General features: G+C 42.5%; 1 protein-coding gene across 3 annotated transcripts in view; it reads left to right on the top strand.

Annotated features, from left to right (window-relative positions):
- The window catches only part of NARS2 (asparaginyl-tRNA synthetase 2, mitochondrial), a 132873-nt gene that overhangs the window by 35658 nt on the left and 73945 nt on the right, over positions 1 to 23270 (top strand). For all 3 annotated transcript variants that reach the window (XM_040963978.1, XM_040963979.1, XM_040963977.1), the window contains one exon: positions 16776 to 16870. In XM_040963978.1, the coding sequence (XP_040819912.1) occupies positions 16776 to 16870 (95 nt within the window). The remainder of the gene's footprint in view (positions 1 to 16775; positions 16871 to 23270) is intronic.

The raw sequence follows: 23270 nt of genomic DNA, 5'->3' as shown, positions 1-23270 counted from the left end.
CGCTCCTCTTCGCTGCCTCTGCAGCACTCTAACCTTCTCTCACTGAACTCTCCCTCATACGCATTTATTATTTTTTTAAAGATTTATTCATTTTTATTGGAAAGATGGATTTACAGAGTGAAGGGAGAGACAAAGATCTTCATTCTCTGGTTCACTCCCCAAGTAGCCGTAGTGACTGGAACTGAGCTGATCCAAAGTCAGGAACCTGGAGCTTCTTCAGGGTCTCCCATGTGGGTGCGGGTTCCAAGGCTTTGGCTAATCCTCCACTGCTCTCCCAGTTCATAAGCAAGGAGCTGGATGGGAAGTGGAGCAGCCTGGAAATGAACTGGTATTTGATCCTGACATTTGCAGGGGGAGGATTAGCTAATTGAGCTAATCCTTACCCAGGGCTCCTCTTTGCATTTATTTTTAAAACAAAGGCGGGCTTACTCTTCACCAAGGTTCTACCCCTGCTGTTTTCCTTGTTCAGTACCTCTTGTTTCTTAGAAGACTCTTCTCTACTGTGTTTTTTAAGTAGTTGCTATTTTCTTGTATTAGTGGGAGCATTTTAATGTGAACCTATTCGTTTATAGAATTTTTACTGTTGGGCCCGGCACCGTGGCCTAGCAGCTAAAGTCCTTGCCTTGAACGTGCCAGGATCCCACATTGGTACCAGTTCTAATCCCAGCAGCCCTGCTTCCCATCCAGCTCCCTGCTGTGGCCTGGGAAAGCAGTCAAGGATGGCCCAAATGTTTGGGACCCTGCACCCTGATGGAGACCTTGAGGAGGTCTGGCTTGGGATTGGTGCAGCTCCGGCCATTGTGGTCACTTGGGAAGTGAATCATTGGATGAAAGATCTTCCTCTCTGTCTCTCTTCCTCTCTGTATATCTGACTTTGCAATAAAAATAAATAAATCTTAAAAAATGTTTTTGACTGTTTCTAATCTTTTAAAGCTATTGGAACTAATTCTACATTAAATATTGTTGCATAGTAATCATTTTGCATGTGAGTTAATGCAGATATTGAATTATAAAAGCTGTATTTCATATTTTGATTATAGAACTTTCCTAAAAGGAGGTTATACTGGCTTTTATTTTTGCCAGCAATTAGAGTTAACTGTCAGAACATATTGCCAGTTTTTTTTCCCAATTTTAATTTGATGTATTTTTAAATTAAAAATTGTTGTGGGGTGCGAGCAAGATCACACCAGACATGTCTAAGGTTTATTAAGGAGTCTCTATTAACCAAGCTTGGTGATAATAGAGTATACTAGAAATAGCAAATCACAAGTCCATATGTCAATCCAACCAATCATGATCCAACCAAACATAATCCAAAAAGGAACAAACGGTCATTATCCTTAAGTCCATCCATTAAGCTGAAGGCCTATATCCCAGCTTCCCCAACAATATAAATTATCCTAAGAGACATACAATGAATAACCTGGACACACTTAAAAGCTGCAGACATTCACCTTTCCCTGGCTTCTCTGCCCACATTGCACTACTGCTAGGCCTCACCTCCCCTGGAACTCCTGACAGCACACAAACCAGAAACAACATTACTATATCCATTGTCCCATTGAAGCAGTACACAGGGACCATGCTCAGGGGATTACCTGTCCTGAGTCAGCCAAGAGTCAGGGTGCAGGAGTAACAGAAGCACCGGACCAGAAAGAGAAAGAGAGCCCCTGCTTTACAGGCCTTTTAAAGGGGCTTGTGAGGGGAGTGGTTACACAATAATGCAATACCATCCCCTCTCAGTTGATAGGTGAGTTACAGGTGGACAGAAGCAAATACCAAAGTGTTGTGGGCTAAGGAGTTGAATAGTGCTCCTTGGGATGGACAGGAACAGGAACTGGACTTGTAGCTAAAAACGCCTAGAATAATTGGACTTATCTGCATCCAGAATCCTGGCTAAAATAGGGTATGGGGGGACTGGTTGAGGATGGAATTCCATTGCTGTTAGGACCCACCTTCAGGACAGAGGATAGGGGACACAGCCAAATTTCATTTGCCCACTGTCGTGGGTGCTGGCTGTCACTGGCTGCACCCCATTACAAAATAACTGAAGGGAACAAAAGAAAATGGCGCACTAGAATACTAGAAGCAAGTCTGTTTCCAAGGGCATGGGCAAGAGAACTGCCTTTCAGGATTGTTGTGCTTCCCTTGCCCTGTGATTTAACACCAAAGGATTCCCTGAAGACTGCGGGTAACCTGCTGCTGCTTCCATCCAAAGGCCCAGCTGCCTCATGTGTCCTGAGGTGCCCGCTAAGTGAAGTGTATGCTTAATGCTCGCAACCCATTTGCCACACAACTGAGCTAGAACTACACTATTGGATTTATTCTGTAAATATTTGCCAAGCTTTTTCCTTTTTTGTAAAAAGTATGGCACTAGTGTTCCTTGACTTACAAAATTCTTTTCTTTTTTTTTTTTTATGTAAAGCAAGTGGTAAGTTCATTTAAAGGGTGAGAAATACAGACCTACAGTGGCCGTGTTTAGACAGAGTGGGCCAGAAAGCAAAAAGGTGAGGGAGAGAGATTGCTACCTTTTGTCCTCAGACTAAGTCCACGGCAAGCAAGAGAGCAGGCAAGTATGAAACCCATGACCAAGAGACAATTATTTCTGTTTTGCCTTTCAGCAACTTGAATTTAGAAATTTTTTTAAAGGAAAAAACCCAAAAATTCTACTATAATAAATGTCATCAGAATTATTTGAATTTGAAAACTATATTAAAAGCAAATTATAGGCATTATGAGAATATATTTTACGAAGCATTACAAATGTAAAAATAATGCAAAATCTGAATCCACTTGACCTGGGGTTCATTATTTTATACTACTTTTAAGTAGCTTCTGATGCCAGATTTTTTTTTTTTTTTTTTTTTGCTCTTAGTCAAAAGGCCAAGAAACTATCAGAATTCTTAAAAAAAAAAAAAGATTTATTTATTCTAGCTGGTTGAAATGCTGGTAGTTAAGCTCCCGTTTAACCAAAACTTAACCTAGGACAGGCACTGGCTATTCCACTTGCGATCCAGCTTCTTGCTGATGTGCCTGGAAAAAGCAGTCCAAGATGGTTCAGGTGCTTGAGCCCCTGCCAAGCATGTGGGAGATCAAACTGGACTTCAGGCTCCTGACTTTAATCTGGCCCAGCCCCAGCCATTGTGGTTGTTTTTTGGAGTGAAACAGCCAATGGAAAATCTACACACCATACCACACCACCCAAACCCCCCTGCATTCTCTATCTTTCAGAGAAATAAAGTAAGTTTTTCTGAGAGAGACAGAGACTTCCTTCACTTTCCAAATGGCTGTTGGTGGCTAAGGCTGGGCCAAGACAAAGCCAGGAGCCAGGTACTCAGGTCTCCCATGTGGGTGGCAGGAGATGCTTAAACATTTGGGTCACAGTCTTCTACTTCTGCAGGAGCATTATCAGGGATCTGTATTGGAAGCAGAGCTGCCAAAACTTCACCCAACACTGGTTCAAATCAGTAGAATGTCAGTATTACCAGTGGTAGCTTAACACATGAAGCCAGCCCCTCACATTCCATTATATATTATATGATGTTTGCAACAATCTTTTGAACTAGGAAATAGTTGGCTTTGAGGAGAGCAAAAAAGCCTATCTTTTCTGTACACTTTTGTGTAATATTTCACGTACATGTTGATGCTCCGTAAGTACCTGTAGACCATGATAAACAGGAAAAGGGATTAAGCATTCAGCATAGCAATAGAGATCACTTTGGATATCCATGTCGTAACTTCAGAGTGCAAAGTTTGAATCCAGCTGTGTTCCTAATTTTAGCTTTCTGATAATGCATACCCTGAGAGCCAGGAAGTACCTGAGTAGTAGCTGAGTACCTTCTACCTGCACAGGAGACCCTGAATTGATTCCGTGCTTGAGTCTGGTCTAACCCTGGTTGTTCTAAACATGTCTTTCTGCCTTCCAAATACAAAATAAGTGAAAATAGAAGTTTTTAAAAAGACTTATTTATTTAAAAGAAATAGTGATAGAGATAGAGGGAGAGACAGAAAAAGGTCTTCCATGTGCTGGTTCCCTCCCCAAATGGCTGCTAGGGCTAGGGCTGGGCCTCACTGAAGCCAGAAGCCTGGAACTTTCTTTTAGGTCTCCACTTGGGTGGTAGAGGCCCAGTTAACTTGGATCCTCTTCCACTGCGTTCCAAGGTGCATTAGCAAGGAGCTAGATCAGAAGCAGAGCAGCTGGGACTCAGTTAAAGAATGCTGGCATCACGGGTAGTTTAATCCTCTGCCACAATGCTATCCACCTTATTTTTATTTATTTATTTTTTAGTGATAAAGAGGAATGCATAGGCCTAGTGGTTAGGGTACCGGCTGAGATGCCCACATTTCACATCAGAGTTCGCATGTTTGATACCCAGCTCCAGTCTTCATTTGCCTTCCTGTTATTTTAGACCCTGTGATGGCTCAAGTAATTGGATTCCTAACACCCAGATGAGAGATCAGGATTGAGTTTCTGCTTTTGTCTCAGCAGGGAACTGTTAGACAAAATGGGAGTGAACCAACAAATAAAATGAGTTTCTTTCCCTCACTTTCTGCCTCTCAAAAATATATGTTGGTTGCATTATCTTTGTTTTTGGGTGAGGGGGCTGAGATGGCAACAGTTGGTGGAAAGCCACAGTAAGGAACAGAGCTACATTAAATTATTTTGGCTGTTATGCACAGTAAATGCTGCTTGTACCTAGCACACTACTTGTGTAGTTGACCTTTAAGAAAAGATAATACAGCAGAGATTCTTAAGTTGAGGAAGCCTTATTAGTAGGCAACTCCTGAAGAAAGAGAACCTCCTTGAAGTAAAATCTTTGTCATTTTTCTCCACTCTTCTCCCAGCCTTAGGGAAGGAGCGTAACATTTATTGACAGCTTGCTGTTGGCAAACTTTATGCAGTACTGCTTTTTTTGCATAAATGTAATATGTAGCCCAGTTTACTAAATATATCAAGTGATATAAACTATATAGATAGTATACACATATGTTGGTGTCTACTACTAAAACTTAAAAACTGCAACATCGTTAGTACTTTGATTTCTTTGTGCCTTCACCATCCCATCTCTGCTTCCTCCCACTACCCTGAATTTTATCTTTATTACCATGGTTTTTTTTAAAAGTTTTAACTCTTGAATATGCCCAAGACAAAATATTGCTTATTTTGCGGTTTTCATTGTATATAAATAATCATATTATGCTTTTGTGATAAACTTTTGTGTTTTTTTGTTTACTTTTCCATTTTTTTATATTTTTGACAATCTTTACATAGTTAATTAGGGTAAAAGGTTTCAAGGGCTGCAGGAAAGTGGGTAAGACTATTGTTTCCATATTGTTTCCTTCATGTATCTGAGGTAAATGGGTATTTTAAGAGAGAAGCCCCACCCAGTTGTGATGACCTTTTGTGCATATTGTGTTCCAATTAAGTCAGAATCTCTGGGACCGAGATGTAAGCATTACTATTTTTCAAGGCACTCTAGGTGGTTTCACTGTGCCTTCAGGATGATATTCAAAATTGGGCAAATAACATGTTTACAGCCTCAGCTTTACTAAAAAGATCCAAATATCCAAATTTTATAGGAAGAGAAGCATTTAAATTCCCAGCAGCAAGGTATGCTGTTCCACATCCTTGACAACATCTGCCAATTTTTAGTTTTAAAACTTTGCTGATGCCATGGATGTAAAATGGGATCTTAATGTGTTTTTCCTCCCAGTTCTTTTTTTTTTTTTTTTTTTTTTTTAATTCTCCTGAGCTTCTGGGAGGGAAGAGATGGGGACTGCTCCTTGCTGTCAGATTACTTCAGCACCCAGGGATGGGGTTTGGTCATTTTATGATGCCTTGGAGAACCCAGTGTGGAAAAGAATGTTCTGAGGGTGTTACTTGAGTGGTTTTGATAGTTCTGGGATACTGTTATTAGCTTTTTTGCGCTAGAGTTGGTTGAGAAAATCTTTCCAAAGTCCACTGGCTGACCAAATCCAGCTTGGTGTACCCGCAGACCCAGATGCTTGCTCCAAAGCTTGGCCAGGAGAGTGGCCCAGAGTTGTTTTCCATCCTCTGATAGCCTAGATGAACTGGCTGTCATGTCCCCCATATGCATCTGGGTATATTGTCCACTGCATAGGCATCATCAATTAAGGAGGGCCAGTCTCCATACAAACTTTCCACCTTTGGACTGCATATCTTTTGATTTTCCTCATGGCCATGATTTGAGTCCAGTGATCTATCTGGGGAGCTTCCCAAGAATCTTTGCCTGGAGTTTTCTCAGACTTTTGTATGCCAGTTACAAAAGTAAAGAGTCAGGTTTAGTGTGTTACCTGCACAAGCTATTGTACATAATGGTGAATGCAACTGCCTGGTCAGTTCCACCCTCCAACCCTACCTCTTACATGAACTGCTGGGTGTTGCAGCCTAGCCTGCCACAGGCCCAGTCTTTATGCACAGCAGTGGGTGAAACCATTGCCTGATCAGAGTGAGCCCCTATCCCTAACTTCTTTCAGACTTGCCTCCAGCCCCAGCTTTTGCTTGTGCTGGAATGTGCTACAACCCTGCGTGACTGTCCCACATCCCATATGGCTCTCATGTAGCACCCACAGACACTGGTGAGTGCTGCAGACTTGTCTGGCATTGCCTGGCCTATCCTGGACCACCCCCACCCTGGTTTTGTGCTTCCCAGTAGGAGCTGTGACCTAGCAGGTGACTTCCCCAAGTTCTCCTACCACACCCTGACCTGGTTGTGGATCTCACACTTGTTGGTAAATGCTGGGGCTCTGCTTGGCATGGTCTGCTCTCAGTCCTGACCTTTGCATGTGCCAGCAGGTGCTGCAGGCTGGCTTCCCAGCCCTGGCTCCTGTGTCAGGTGAGTTCTGCGGTCCAGCCCAGCTTGTTGTATCACTATCCCAAGCTTTCATGTAACCCTGTGGGTGCTACAGTCCCCCTAGAAGCGAGTGCGCAAGTCCCCAACAGAATGTGCCCCCATCCAGTTCTCTTAAAAAGTTGTTTGTGGTCCTGGCACCATGGCCTAGTGGCTAAAGCCTTTGCCTTGCACGTGCCAGGATCCCATATGGGCACCGGTTCTAATCCAGCAGCTCCACTTCCCATCCAGCTCCCTGCTTGTGGCCTGGAAAAGCAGTCAAGGACGGCCCAAGGCCTTGGGACCCTTGCACCCATGTGGGAGACCTGGAAGAAGTTCCTGGCTCCTGGCTTGGGATCAGCGCAGCACCGGCTGTTGTGGTCACTTGGGGAGTGAATCATCGGACGGAAGATCTTCCTCTCTGTCTCTCTTCCTCTCTGTATATCTGACTTTGCAATAAAAATAAATAAATCTTAAAAAAAAAAAAGTTGTTTGAGGGACCAGCACCACGGCACAGCAAACTAAGCCTATGACTGGCCTTAGCATCCTATAGGAGGGCTGATTCAAGTCCTGGTTGCTCCATTTTAATCTAGCTCCCTGCTAATATACCTGGGAAAGCCACAGCGAATGACCCGAATCCGTGAGATTCCTGGGAGAAGCTCATGGCTCCCAGCTTGAAACATCTGAGCTGTGGCCGTTGAAGCCATCTGACCTAGCAGGTAGAAGAGCTCTGTCTTTCCTTCTCTGTCAACTCTGCTTTTCAAATAATAAAATAAATACTTCAAAAAATTTTTACCTGTAGGGCCTAGAGAGAAAGAGATTTCTGGTCTTCTAGCTCACTCCCTAAATGGCTGCTTGGGGAGGGCTAAGGTCAGACAAGCCAGGAGCCTGGAACTCAACCTAGGTCTCCCACGTGGGTAGCAAGGGACCTGTTGCTTGAACTGTCCCCTGTCTGTCAGGGTATGCCTTAGTGGGAAGTTGGAACTGGAAACAGCCCGGCCTTCACCTTCACTTGGGGATGCTCTGCATTTTAACTGCTGAGCTTATCACCACCCCTTAACATGATTTTAATCTGCTGTTCTCTAAAAACTGTTAAAATTGAGATCCTTTTCTTATGGATATTAACTACTTACATTCTTTTTTTAGAGTGTTTCCTACTGTTATCCTCATATCACTCTTTTCATGTTCTGAATAACACTGATCTTTTATGACTATATTACTGAAGTTGTTTTCTCTCAGTTTTCATGTATTTGGCTATTTTCCACAAACAGAATCCTTTTTTACTTGTCTGAATGGGGAGAGAAAAAGTGACCCACATAAACAGACATGCCACCTTTTGGTTCACTCCTCAAACAGCTGCAATAACTGGGAAGTGGGCCAGGCTGAAGCCAGGGCCAGAAATTTCATCCAGCTCTCCCACCCATGTAGCAGGGCCCCAATTACTTGGGTGTTTGGGGAATGCCTGACTGAGAATATGTGTTTTGTTTTTTGTAATAAATTTGTTTTATTTTCGATGATGCTTACATAGTTAAGAACGATGCGTGCCCATGTGGTCCACCGATTAGGGTGGAGAAGGTCACGGACTGGGGAAATTGGGTGAAACAACTGCCTCCAGTCTCCTTTTTTCTTTTCTTCCTGTATCTGGGGAATATGGGGAGAAAAGGGGAGAGGGCCTCTCCCAGCAGCTTACCTGCATCAGTGCCTAGGGGTGGGGATGTCCACCTGATGTCATCCCAAGGTCCCTGATGTGAAGCATGTTCTGAGAGTACCACATAAGTGTTTAAGCCCTGCCCAACCTGTTCTGCCCCAGGCCAGCTCTCACACTCACCAGCGGAAGCAGTGACACAGCAAGGAAGACCTTGTAGCCCCTGGACCAGGCTCACCACCCCTCTGGGTCTTACGTGTGCTGGTGGGTGCTGTGGTCCAGTCTGGCATGTCTTGCCTTGTAGTGGGGTGCCACCATTGATGGCATGCATCTGCTTGTCAGGTTGACAGTGAATGGGGCACAGAAAGGAGTTTTCGCACCCTGCCCTTCCTACATCCCCTCCCACCGTTCAAGTTAATTGAAGGCATGAAGGCACCCCGCTCTTCCTTCTACATCATTCAAAACAACTGTCAGCACAGAAATTATTCAGGAGGTTCCATGCACCTGGCCCCTCCTGTCTTCTGTTGTGGTACATTAGGTTAGTTAACTGTAGGAAAACTTTTGGTTCCCTTTCTTCCAGAAACTTAGTGTATCCTACATGGCTGTCAATCAGATTGGAGGATGAGAGCTTAAAAACCCCTGACTTTGGCAGCTTGGCGCAGCAGCTCCTGTTGTCACCAAACTTGGGAAATAAAGATTCCTCCTAACATCCCTACTCTTGGGTCCAGTGTGATCTCTCTGACACGCCACATCACCAGCAGGTGATGCAGCCCGGCTTGGCCTTGCCTGGACAGCCCCTGTCTCTGCCCTAATATAAACTGCCTGATGCTGTGGCCCAATCTGGCCTGGCCTGCCCCCTTCCTGGTTGTCATGTCTTCTGGTGGGTATTATCAACTGGCCCAGACTGGCCTGCCACCAGACCTAACCTAAGTATGCTGGCAGATACTGTAACCTGGCCTGGGCTGGGCTGTTCCCAGCCTTGGTTCTTGTGCTCACCTCCAGGGACTGCGTCCTGACAGAGGAGTTCCTCAAGTTTCTTTATCAGGTCACCTCCCAGTGGCAGATCTTGTGCATATCCTTGGTTCTTTGTCCCAGCCTGACTTAGCCCACCTCCTGTCCTGGCAAGAACAGTGCCCTTGCCCTAGCGGTCCACACCCATTCTGGCTCCTGCTGTTTGGTGCTACAGCCCAGTCCTGCCTGGCCTACTCCCAGACTCAGCTCTTGTGTGGTTCATCAGGTGCCAAGACCTAGCCCAGCCTATTCTACACTTACCCTGGCCTCTGCGAGCACCATCAAGTACTGGAGCCTAGTCTAATCTGGCATACCCCAGAACATGTCCAATCCAGTTCCTTCCTTTCATCTGCTCTCCTCTCTCCTCTCCTCTCTCCCCTCTCCCCTCCCCTCCCCTCCCCTCCCCTCCCCTCTCCTCCTCTTCTCCTCTCCCCTCTCCTCCTCTCCTCTCCTCTCCCCTCCCCTCCCCTCCTCTCCTCCTCTCTCCTCTCCTCCTCTTCCTCTCCTCTCCTCTCTCTCTCCTCTTCTCTCTCCCTCTCCTCTCTCCCTCCTCCCTCCCTCTCTCCTCCTCTCCTCCTCCCCTCTCCTCCTCTCTCTCTCCTCTTTCTCTCCCTCCCTCTCTCTTTCCCTCCCTCCCTCCCTTCTTTTTTCCTCCCTCCCTCCCTTCTTTTTTCCTCCCCCCTTTCTTCCCACCCCCCCCAAGTCTGATTAGTACAATTCAGTTAAAAACTCATAAATAAAAAGAAATGCTTGCCTTCACAGATGTTGCAGAGGTTTTGAGTTTTACTGCTTAAGTCCAATGCCATTTAATTGAGGAAATGAATTTTTGTTGGAAATTAGACATTTTTCTTATGGATGCCATCCTTGAAGGAAGTTTTCCATGGCATTGTTGGCTTCCAGAGACACTTTTATTCTAAATTCTATGAATCACTGAAGCATCATAAACAGAGGTGAAAAACAACCAAACCCTTGTGGTCCCAGGTATTATTAGCCTGCTTTCCTCAATGCCACACATGTAAGAAAAGGTGTTCTCTTAGTGAGTTTTATTAGGAGGAAGTTTGTTTTGCTTTGCTTGTTTTAAAGATTTATTTATTTTTATTTGAAAGGCAGATTTACAGAGAGAGGAGAGAGAAAGGAATTCTTCCCTCCCGCTGGTTCACTCCTCAGTGGCTGCAATGGCCAGAGCCGGTCCAGAGCCAGGAGCCCCCTTCAGGTCTCCCACGCAGTGCGGGATTCCAAGGCCTTGGGCCATCCCTCTGCTTGCTTTCCCAGGCTGCAGGCAGAGACCTGAATGGGAAATGGAGCATTCAGGACATGACCTAGAACCTACATGGGATCATTGCCCACGCAAGGTGAGGACCTCAGCCACTAGGCTACTGTGCTGGGTCCATAAGGTGAAGTTTTCTTTAAAAGGTTTATTTTCTTGAAAAGCAGAATGTCAAGTAAAGAATGAGAGGGGGTGGGGGTTATTTTTCCTGGAGCCTGGAGCTCCATTTGTGTCTCCTACTTGCAAGGGGCTGAGTACTTGAGGCATCTTCTGCTTTCCCAGGCACAAGTGAAGTAGCAATGACTAGAACCAGCACTCTGGCGATAGGATGCTGTAGTCACAGGTAGTTTAATCCACTGTGCCACTACATCAGCCCCACAGTTAAATTTTTACTTTTGGAGAAGAAGTGGGAGGTGCAACACTTTATATATATTTATATCTCTATATGTGTCTATATATAAATACCTATATATAGATATCTATATATAATATATATTCCATATGTACAGGTGGGCTATACATATATATTTACATATCTCTCTAGATAGATATATAGATATATAGAGATGTATGTATGTATACATATATACCTGTATGTATATGTTGCAGTAGTTTATTTTCTGTCCCATTCTCTTCCAGTCTTTCTTAGAAAGAAATTTGGTAGGAGGATTTGGGTTGCCCAGTGCAGCCTTAACTGCTTGCTATTTTTAATGTTAGTCACAGCCTGTTGGGGATGAGTGATTTGGGAGTTCAACTCAGGAGAGAAGGCTTTCCTTCTCCCTGCAGGGACTTAGAAATGGGATGAGACCACTGAACTTATCTGGACAATAAGACGCTGAACTTTATGCTAGGCATGTGTTTGCAAGCAATGAATCTCAACTGAACTTGAACTATGGTTATGCAACAAGGTGGAGGAACCCACCATGGGGGGAGGGGTATGGGAGGGGTGGGGGGAATCCCCAGCGCCTATAAAACTGTACTACATAATACAATGTAAGCAACAATAAAAAAAAAAAAAGATAAAAAAAAAAAAAGAAATGGGATGAGAGATCTATAATGAACTGCATCATCGACTACTCATCTTTATAGCCTTGGTCTGTCAGCTCCTAAGCCAATTGTTGTCTTATGGATGGTAGTAAAAGAAAAAAAATATGTATCATGTTTACCTCTACCCTTTCATATATGGGTGCAAGTTTGTCTTTTGGTCTTTTTACATTGTGTTTCTCTCCTGACAAATAAAACAGTGTTGTTTGTTTGCTTTTTGCTTTTTCCTCAACCTTATCTCCTGATCTTACTCTTACTATTTTCTTTTTTTTTTTTTTCTTTCTCAGACAACTCAGCAGGAGAGCAGACTGTATACAAATAGTCTGAACTAAAAGCTTCCTTTCCTACTGACCAAATAGTTGCCAAAAAAGAAGCCTTTCTCAAGGCTGTAACTGAGTGTTCTGGTTGATGGGTGCTCTGGAATGTCAATGGAAATGTTTGTTTTAGAAGGTTTATTTTTATACTAGAAATTCAGGGTGCAGCAAGACACACATTTGTGACAGTTGGAAAAAAATAAGACCATAAATCGGACTTAGTGGAAATGATTAGATCCATGAAAGACTGAGATAACTGACTTGCTGATAAAAAGAAAAGAGCGAAAACATAGTAGCATGCGTTTCACTGGGCCTCTTTCCCTTGGCTTTGGCTTGTATAGATGAGGTGGGGGCTGAGAGTGTGCCAGAGCACTCCCCGCAGCACTGACAGCCGCCCCCTTTGCGACCATGTCACCCAGCTAGGTAGGGTATAAAAAAAAACAGTACACATTTTTGGAGACTATAGGTGAGGTTTTATATGATCAGAAGTCATCCTCCAAAAAGAATCCATGCATGGTATAATATAATTGTTTAGAAAAAAGTATTTTGAATCCTCTGGTAATTAGAATATGTTTATGGGTTTTTATTGTTTTTCTACAGAGATAGAAACTTAGAGCAGGTTCACAATAGGGAATACCAGTGGCAGTAGGATTAATTTAAAATGAATGGGTGAGTAAATGTTCATATCCCAAGAGGAAAGCTTCCCGTGAAAGGACTGGAGAGGTCCCTGTGAGGACAGAGTACGTAAGAACAGGCCAGAGAACGGCCACTGCCACGTGCAGCAGCTCCCTCTGTGGGGTAAGGAGTGATGCCCTGCTCTGCATTCACATGGCATGAGGTTGGGCTGAGGTTTGTGTACCTGAGGTCTTCAGGGCATTTTATGGAGTTTTGCTTACACATGTTCATCTTGGTATCTCTTGCTCCTTTCCCAGTCACACATACATGTGCCTCATATGAAAGTGGAAGTACTAGATTGACTAGGTAAAGGGGTACAATTACAATGCAGTGCTACACAGAAATTATGAAAAAGAATTCCTTCCAGCTTCAGTTATTCCAAGCTAACTCTGCTTAGCTTCTCTCCCCACGGCAGTAAGGGTTACAGTGCAGAACAGGGAATCAAAGAACTTGTGAGAAAGTCTCAGCTCACTTATTCTTAATATCCTGCCTAGTCCTCTGAAACACACATCATTTCAACTCTACAGCAGAAGAAAAGGGACAAAACTGATGTCTTAAGTGATTTTATTAGAAGCTGAGAAGCCTGGATTCTACTACTGATCTTGCCAAACATTAGTTGAATATGAGATTTGGTTTAACATTTAGCAGTGTTTTTTATTTTAAAAAAAAAGGCAAATTGAATTAACAAATTAAGATCTCATCCAAGTTGGAGATGCTTAGCGTCATCTTCTCCATAAACTCTTAGTTGGGACACACTGAAAACAGAACCTTCACTGGTTATGCGAGGCTGTGGATGGTGAGTACTCTCTCTCCTGCTTGGTTCTTGAAGGAACTTGCACATTGGAGTGAACAGGACAGTGGTTGCTTTGATTTTGGACGTTTTGGATTTCTGTGGCATGCTTCAAGTTCTGTTCTCACCTCTCCAGGATTAGACATAAACAGGATAAGGAAAGGGGCAAGCCTAGGGGGATGAAGTAGAAGATGGAAAACATGGAAAGATAAGTTAGGATGTGGGTACTTCATAATCATGGGGTCAAATACATTTTCCATTGTTGATTGCATTCCTCTCCACTGTTAGCTAGCTGCTGCTTACTTCTTACTGTGTACTTTACTTGGGGACACAGTCAGAGTTGGGTGACTTTCTCTGTTTTGTTCTTGAGATTATAAAACTATTCAGTTGTACTGTTCTGTGAGAACGGTAGCTTGAGGGCAGTTCAAAAATATTTAAGATTTTCTTGGAAGTCCTCACAGGGATGATTTTAGATCATTGTTGTTATGAAACTCTATAGGGTAAACATATTTTAATCTTTTTGGTCATTCTTAGCTGTTATCTTGCTGTCTTCAGTGACAGGATGATGCAAAAAATTATAACTTGGTAAAAAAATGTTATTGTACTTGACAGAAAGGCTGGATAAATTGTTACAGCAATAAATTTTATATCAAATAAAGGTTAGTTGAATCATAGAATTTTATAGGACCTGGTGTGATGGCTCAGTTGGCTAATCCTCCCCCTTGCAAGCACTGGGATCCCACTTCCCTTCCAGCTCCCAGCCTGGGAAAGTAACAGAGCTTGGCCCAAAGCCTTGGGACCCTGTACCTCTGTGGGAGACCCAGAAGATCCTGGCTCTTGGCTTTGGATCAGCTCATCTTCAGCCATTGCAACCATTTGGGGACTCAACCAGTGGATGAAGGATCTTTCTCTCCTCTCTGTAAATCTGCCTTTCCAAGAAAAGTAAAGAAATCTTAAAATAGATATAGACACACACACATACACACATATATAAAACAGGAGATAATTTAAAATCATCTATTTTGCTGATTTCAAATGCCTTTGCTCAAAAGCAAAATATTCCAAACATAATCTTACACTAAGACCCAGTGTATGAGATAGATAAAAGTAATGACTGTGTTTATCAGCTAGCTCAAATCTATATTATATCAGTTGATACACTAATGGCTGTCTAGACAAATATTGGAAATTTGAAAGATTGCTCAGCAAGTCCTAGTTGGGACTTTGTGTGTGTTGTAGAACATTTTGACTCCTATTTCTGTCTCTCCTCTCTAAAGTCACCCAGTTACAGTACAGTGATGGTAGTATACCAATAAGCCAGTTGGATAAAATTGAAAACCCACAAGTAGACTGAGATACATTTTAAAGTAAATAAAAGTGGGAATCTTTTATTTTTTAAAAAATATTTTTATTGGAAATGCGGATCATATTTATTCAAAGAAAGAAGGATCTTCCAACTGTTAGTTCACTCCCCAAGTGGCATCACAGCCAGAGCTGAGCCAATCAGAAACCTGGAGCCAGGAGCTTCCTCTGCATCTCCCTTGTAGGTACAGGGTGATGGGCTGTCTTCTGCTGCCTTCCCAAGCCACAAACAGAGAGCTGAAAGGGAAGTGGAGCCGCTGGGATGCAAACTGGTGGCAATATGGGATCCCGGTTTGTATAAGACAAAGATTTTAGTCATTAAGCCATCGTGCTGGGTCCAGAAATGGGACTCTTAAATCACAATACTAAAGTGGCATCAATACTGCTGGGTCAGTAGGATAGGCATATAAATCTGTCCACTATAGATTGCAGAATTCTTATTTATGTTGTGGAGATTAAACTTAAAATAGTATGTAGTGCATCTTGTTTTTTCCTTCTTGTCTTCCATATAACTCTTCATATGAAATTATTCATGTTGTAAATGAATCTATTGCTTTGAGTTTCTACAAAATATTCAGTGGTATGTTTTTACTTTGCTTTATTTTGTTCATTAATTGCTTGTCAGTATTAGATGTTGCAGATACATTATTCTGACTCTATTGTCCCTCTGTTAACTTTGCTTTTATATACCTTTATTAAATAACGGATGGGCATTTGGGGAAAACAGTTAAAATGCTGCATGGGATGCCCCATTACTGATGCACACTGTGGGCTCTGCAGGTTGTGGCTCAACTGATTGAGTATTGTCCTGTGTGTGAGATTCCCAGTTTGAGCTGCTGGCTCCTGGCCTTGGCCTTTTGAGAAGTAAACCTGTGGCTGGAAAGCTCTCTACATGCCTGCCTTTCAAACCAACCAACTAAATAAAATTTATGTGGTTTAGTACAATGGCTCAATGGGCAAATTCTCACTTTGCAAGCTCTATCCTGACCATACAGCCAGCTGAGTAGTCAGCCAGGAGAAAGGAGAGCTCTCTGTTGGCTTCTTGAATTAAAAAAAAAAAAAAAATTAAATCACCTTTAGGGCCTGTTGCAATAGCTTAGCAGCTGAAGTCCTCACCTTGAGCATGCTGGGATACCATATGGGTGCTGGTTCTAATCCCAGCTGCTCCGCTTCCCATCCAGCTCCCTGCCTGTGGCCTGGAAATGCAGTGGAAGACGGCCCAAAGCCTTGGGTCCCTGCACCTGTGTGGGAGACCTGGAAGAAGCTCCTAGCTCCTGGCTCCGGATTGGCTCAGCTCCAGCTGTTGCAGCCACTTGTGGAATGAATTATTTGATGGAAGATTTTCCTTTTGGTCTCTCCTTCTCTCTGTATATATGCCTTTCCAATCAAAATAAATAAATCATTTTTTAAAAAGTCACCTTTTAGAAAAACAGGATATTTTTTTAAATTATTTTTTTATTGGAAAGGCAGATATACAGAGAGGAGAGACAGAGAGGAAGATCTTCTGTCCGATGATTCACTCCCCAAGTGAGCGCAACGGCCGATGCTATGCCAATCTGAAGCCAGGAGCCTCTTCCGGGTCTCCCACGTAGGTGCAGGTTCCCAAAGCTTTGGGCCGTCCTCGACTGCTTTCCCAGGCCACAGGCAGGGAGCTGGATGGGAAGCAGGGCTGCTGGGGATAGAACCGGCGAGGACCTTAACCACTTGCGCCACCGCGCCGGGCCCGAAAAACAGGATATTTTAAGTTGTGGTATGTATGTGAGTGTGCACAGCGAGCGTGTAATAGTTTTTTGTGTCTTGTATTTTTTATTTGTAGCCATCAAGCAAGATGAAAGCATCTGAGGGGAATTTCTTCAATGTTCCTGCTTTCCTGACTGTGTCTGGACAACTTCATCTGGAAGTGATGTCAGGGTACTGAGCTTTCTATTTTGCTTTTACTGATTTGGGTTTTAATGAAAATGAAGTAGTGCTTCCCTTTCGAACATTCAAACTGAAAATCAAAATTAGTCTTGGTTATGTACTGAAAAACAAGGATCAGTTTTTCAAATATATGTAGATGTCTATACCCCAAATCTTGTGGTAATAAGTATTAGATTATTGTCAGTGGCTTTAGTATTAGGATAGAAACTTGTCTGAAGTGGAGCCTTGGGAAGTAATTATATTGAGTTAGGTTGATCATGACACTCTACAGAAAGAAGCACATGGTCCTGGAGGAAGAAAGTGAGACCGTGTTATTTTGTCTCTTGTTTCTGACATGATGATTGTCCTTTCCCCATGCTCGGGACTCACCACATGTTGAATCAATGGGCTGCCTGATTTGCGACCATGAGCCTACTCATCTGTAAAAGAAAAATAAATGTGTTAACTTCTAGGAATTTCTTCTTGTTTTAGTCAGAATTGGGTAATTTAGTTAAAGTGACTCAGACATTAGTTCACTTAAATATATTAGTTTGTTTGAATTGATAAAATTAATTAAAAATAACCATGTATTTAAGCCCAGCAGGATGGCTCAATTGGCTAATCCTCTCCTTGTAAGCGCCAGGATCCCACAGAGGTGCCTGTTCATGTCCCAGCTACTTCTGTTGCCGGAAGCTCCCTGCTTGTGGCCTGGGAAAACAGTAAAGGACAGCCCAAGGCCTTGGGACCCTGCACCCATGTGGGAGACCTGGAAGAAGCTCCTGCCTCCTGGCTTCAAATTGGCCCTGCTGCGGCTACTACAGCCATTTAGGGATTGAACCAGCAAATGGAACAACTTTCTCTTTAATCTGTGTTTCCAGTTAAAATAAATAAATCATAAAAGACAAAAGAAGTAGAAAAGAGCTACATTTAAAATGTTATGTGAATCTATTGTCTTAACACTTAAAGTGTAAAATTGGTTCTTTTTGCTATTCTTGCTCCAACCTCAAACATTTAATTAAAATGTGTAATTAATCATCTATATGGAAATACAGACAGCTTGTGATTCACACCTGAGCTAATTACTAACCAGTTTCGTTGAAAAAGGAGATGTGCAGACCCAGTGCTGTGGCCTAGCAGCTAAAGTCCTTGCCTTGAATGCATTGGGATCCCATATGGGCACCGGTTCTAATGCCGGCAGCCCTGCTTCCCATCCAGCTCCCTGCTTGTGGCCTGGGAAAGCAGTTAAGGACAGCCCAAAGCCTTGGGATCCTGCACGCATGTGGGAAACCCAGAAGAGCTTCTGGCTCCTGGCTTCGGATTGGCACAGCACCGGCTGTTGTTATCACTTGGGGAGTGAATCATTGAACAAAAGATATTTCTGTCTCTACTCCTCTCTCTTATGTCTTACTTTGCAATAAAAATACATAAATAAATAAATAAAAGAAAGAAGGAAAAAGAAAAAGGAGACATGCCTGAAATAGGTGGAAGAAAACCTTTCTAAAATTAATTGAGTTAGGGCCAGTGCAGTGGCCTAGCAGCTAAAGTCCTCACCTTGAATGTGCTGGGATCCCATATGGGTGTTGGTTCTAATCCTGGCAGCCCTACTTCCCATCCAGCTCCCTGCTTGTAGCCTGGGAGGGCAGTCAAGGACAGCCCAAAGCCTTGGGACCCTGCACCCATATAGGAGACCTGGAAGAAGTTCCTGGCTCCTGGCTTGGGATCAGTGCAGCTCTGGCCATTGCACTGACTTGGGGAGTGAATCATTGGACGAAAGATCTTCCTCTCTGTCTATCTGACTTTGCAATAAAAATAAATAAATCTTTTTAAAAATTGAGTTAAATAAAATTAATTCAGGTCCAGGTAAGTGTACAACAAATTATTAAGTCTTAAGTCAGATCAAATGAATTTTTTAAGGATATGTTTATTTTTATTGGAAATTCAGTTTTCCACAGAGAAGGAGAGACAGAGAGATGGATCGTCTATTCGCTGATTCACCTTCCACAGGCCACAGTGACTGGAACTGAGCTATCCCCAATAGCCAGGAATCAGGGATTTAGCCTATTCCAGACCTCCCACACAGGTTAGGAACCAAGGCTTTAAGCTTAAACATCCTCTGCAGCTTTCCCAAGCCATAAGTAGGAAGCTGAATGGGAAGTGGAACAGCCAAAATATGAGCCAGTCCCCATTTGGCAAGGTGTTGGCAAGGTAAGGATTTACACCGGGCACAGATCAGATGAGTTTTAACCACTATCAGATCACAGAAATCATTGTATTACTTTGGGTCCAATTTCTTTTTCCTTCAAATGGGACTGTACAAAAAGACCCTTAAAGTCCTATCTAAAATTTTTTTAAGATTTGTTTGTAATTTTTTTTTAATTGGTAAGTCAGATTTACAGAGAAGGAGATACAGAGAAAAACTGGTTTACTTCCTCCACTGGTTTACTCCCAAAGTGGCTGCAATGGCCAGAACTGAGCCGATCTGAAGCCAGGAGCTTCTTCCAGGTCTCCAGAGCGAGTCTAGGGTCCAAAGGTTTGAAGCAGTCTTTTACTGCTTTCCCAGGCCATTAGCAAGGAGCTGGAAGGAAAGTGGAGCAGCCGGGATGTAATTTGATGTCTATATGGGGTATCAACACCCATATGTGATCCCAACACTTGCAAGGCGAAGACTTTACTAGGCTACTGTGCCAGTTGTCTGTCTAAATTTTATGTTCTGTGATTTTGAAGGTAGTTTCTTAATGCTCATTCAATGTGGTTTGAATTTTCCCTACAGATCCTTTTTTTTTCCCCTTCATATAAAGGTCAGGATTTGAAATTTTAAAATTTCTTCAGGAGATAATTCGAATGAAAAGAAAGGAATCTTTATGTGTTTCCCATTGTTTTTAGGATGCCGTGTTGGGAAAGTTGGGAGATGTGATAGAATGGTTTGCATGTTTATTTTTGTACCTGTCTTGCTGGCAGGATGGAAAGCCAGCAGTGGAATGAAGATGATCTTGAAAGTAGCATGTATTTAGATTCTTTTCCAGTTTATCCTTGAGACAGAAAGGTATTATTTGATGGTTCCAAACAGTTGACAATCTGCCAGATCACTTTCCAGCACTGTCTTGTTTACAGCATTGTGAGGAGTAGAATCTGTAAGGCTGAGCATGGGAAAGGCCATGTCAGACACACTGTGGAGAAGTCCTTAGTGCTTTTCAAAGTATAATTTTAGGAAATGTAAAATGTGACTCATAAGCATATAAAGTGAACATATCTCAAAGGTTTTACCAATTCGTTAGTTACTATGGGAACAAATGAAGTTGTAAGGCTGTTTATTTTAAAGAGCATCTGAGGAGCTCTGGATTAATTGAAAATAATTGATACAATAAGATCGCTGTGTTTGTTATAAACTGGCTAATATCCTACTGACCAGTAAGCTCTGAACTTTGTGATTATCTCTTCTAACAGAAATTCCTAGCAACTCTGTTGGACAAAAATGTACAAGTTAACACAAAACGTCACCTTAATGTGAGATTTTTAATTCAATAGTGAAAAGAATAATTAAGCACATGCTGCTAGGTAATTAAATAATCTTTGAATGGGTCTATGTCTCCATAATGCGTTAAAGGACATCACTGTTTTAAGGCTCTTTGTGCTTTGGACTTGTAGTCAAGATTTGAATGTTATTAATGGATTTCGTCATCTATAAAATTAGAAGGAGTCTGTGTTGGCAAGGTCATGGTGTGTGAAAGGTGTAAATTTACTGTATTCTTATAATACAGCTAATGTATTAAATATGCCTCTTTCTCAGTGAGCCAGGGAGCACAGTTACAGTGAAACTTCACATAAGATTCAATTGGTGGAATATCAGTGTATTTTAAAATGTGTTATAAAATGTTTCTAATATCTGTCAAATGTTCCTAGTTTAAAATGCATAGCTTTGCAACTACTAATATACAGTACACCATGTTTCTGATTAATACATAATTTACCCAATTAGAAATGAGTCCTCTTTTTCTTTCTTTTGACTTTCTTTTTTCTGTAATTGTGTTTAACAAACTTTTAAAAAAGAGCAAATGGTAGTTAAATTTGGAAAGTTAACATTTTTCAAAAGGATATCTTTGTTAGTGAGTTTATAGCTTCCTTTTGTAAGTTTTTTTGTTGGTTTGGTTTGGTTTGGTTTTGGTTTTTGAAATAAATATTTTAAATACTTAACTTTGGGATAAAATTGCCAAGGTGATGTCGTCTTCAAGACCCCGCTCAGTTCCTCCAGTGTTGACATCTTCCTTTACTGTAGTACATTTGCCAACTTGAGAATCTGCTGTTAGTATATCAATACTAATGGAACTTCAGAGCTTATTTAGACTTAATCAGTTTTTCTGTTACTATCTTTTTCCCAAGCTCTGATTCAGAGTACCACACAAAGCTTCTTGACATGGTTCCCAAGTTTGTTCCAATCTGTAGTAGAGTCTCCATCCTCAGTCTTTCTCTTTTGTGACCTGTGAGTGTACCCCCAGATGAGGTTTTCTGATAAGTAGAGTGGGTTTAACTAGGGTATCAGGGATAAAAAAAAAATCCACAAGAGGCAGAGTGCTTTTCCCATCACATCCTATGTAAGAGTAAGATGTGAAGATGTTAGCACTGTTAGTTAGATAGCTATTGTTTCATTACTTAGATAAGGTAGTGTTTTTCAAGTTTCTTAACAGATAATGTGTTCTTTTTCTCTTTTCTTACTCTGTTCTTTGAAAATGAGTGACTAAACTTAGTCTTCCCTCACTGGAATTGTGTTTTTGCTGAGTGAGAGATGGAATTCAGCACTAATCCCTCAAGAGTTATATTTAAAGTTTTGCATGGAAGATTGGCTGTTTCTTCACTTCTCATGTATTTCATGAACTAGTTAATGAGTTATATGAAAAAGAACTCATTCTTTTTATAGTGGGGTTGTCGAGGCAGATTTACAGAGAGAAGAAGAGAAAGATCTTCCATTTGCTGATGGAAGGCCAGAGCTGAGCTAATCTAAATCCAAGAAGTGAAACAGCCAGGACACGAACTGGTGCCCACGTGGGATGCAAGCACTGCAGGAGGATTAGCCATTTGAGCCATCATACCAGCCTCTAGTTTAAATTATTGAGAATTCATACAGATTGATTCTTCTTCTTCTTTTGTAAAGATTTATTTATTTTATTGGAAAGGCAGATATACAAAGAAGAGGACAGACAGAAAGGAAAATCTTCCCATCAGATGATTCACTCCCCAAGTGACCGCAACTCCCGGTACTGAACCGATCTGAAGCCAGGAGCCAGGAACTTCTTCGAGGTCTCCCATGTGGGTGCAGGGGCCCAAAGCTTTGGGCTGTCCTTAACTGCATTCCCAGGCCACAGGCAGGGAGCTGGGTGGGAAGTGGAGCTGCTGGATTAGAACCGGTGCCCATATGGGAACCTGGCACGTGCAAGGCGAGGACTTTAGCTGTTACGTCGTCGCGCCGGACCCTGGCTCTACATTCAATTCGAGCTTTTCCTAATATGCACCCTGGAAAGTGACAGGTGACAGTTTTTCAGGTGCTCAGATCCTTGACATTTGTGTGGGAGACATGTTGAAGTTTGAACTCCTTGGCCTGAAGCAACCCTGGCTGTTGTGCACATTTGGGAAATGAACCAGCAAATGGAAAAAAATATGTGCACACACACACACACACACACACCTATATAGCTCTCTGCTTTTGCTATTCAGAGAAATACATAGTTTTTTTTTTTTCCTAAAGGATTGGAAAGACGCATTTACAGAGTGAAAGATCTATCTGCTGGTTCACTCCCCAAGTAGCCACAATGGCCAGAGCTGAGCCAGTCCGAAGCCAGGAACTCAGACCTCTTCCAGGTCCCCACGTGGGTGCAGGGTCCCAAGGCTTTGGGCCATCCTCTACTGCTTTCCCAGTCTACAAGCAGGGAACTCAGTGGGAAAGTAGAGCAGCTGGGACACAAACCCATGCCCATATGGGATCCTGGCACATGCAGTGTTAGGATTTAGCTGCTGAGCCATTGTGCCCGACCCAAAATATAGTATTTTTAAAACAAGTTTAAAGAATTTTTTAAGATTTGTTTTGTTTGAAAGGCAGTTGCAAAGACAGATCTTTGATATCCAGTTCACTACCCAGATGGCCACAATGGCCAAAGCCAAAATACAAATTAGAAATAAGATAAGCTTCTCAGTTCCAAGAAGATGAAGGGTGAGGAAGTCATGTGGGCACTTGGCAAGACAGTCTCACATCCAATTAGAAAGGCATCTCAGCTCTGACTCAGGTTCAAAGCTGTCGTTCTCCTCACAGCTGTGAGAAGGCCCTGAGGATGAATACTGCACAGCTGCCAGGTTCAGAACTTGAACAGATGAATTAAACCAAAAGAATGTGTTTAGGAAGGGTCACAGTAGTCACAAACCAAGT

This window comes from Ochotona curzoniae, unplaced genomic scaffold (genome assembly GCF_017591425.1).
Source record: "Ochotona curzoniae isolate NIBS_2020 unplaced genomic scaffold, NIBS_Ocur_1.0 scaffold_3223, whole genome shotgun sequence".
Classification (NCBI taxonomy): domain Eukaryota; kingdom Metazoa; phylum Chordata; class Mammalia; order Lagomorpha; family Ochotonidae; genus Ochotona; species Ochotona curzoniae.
This window is presented reverse-complemented; position numbering and strand designations above follow the sequence as displayed.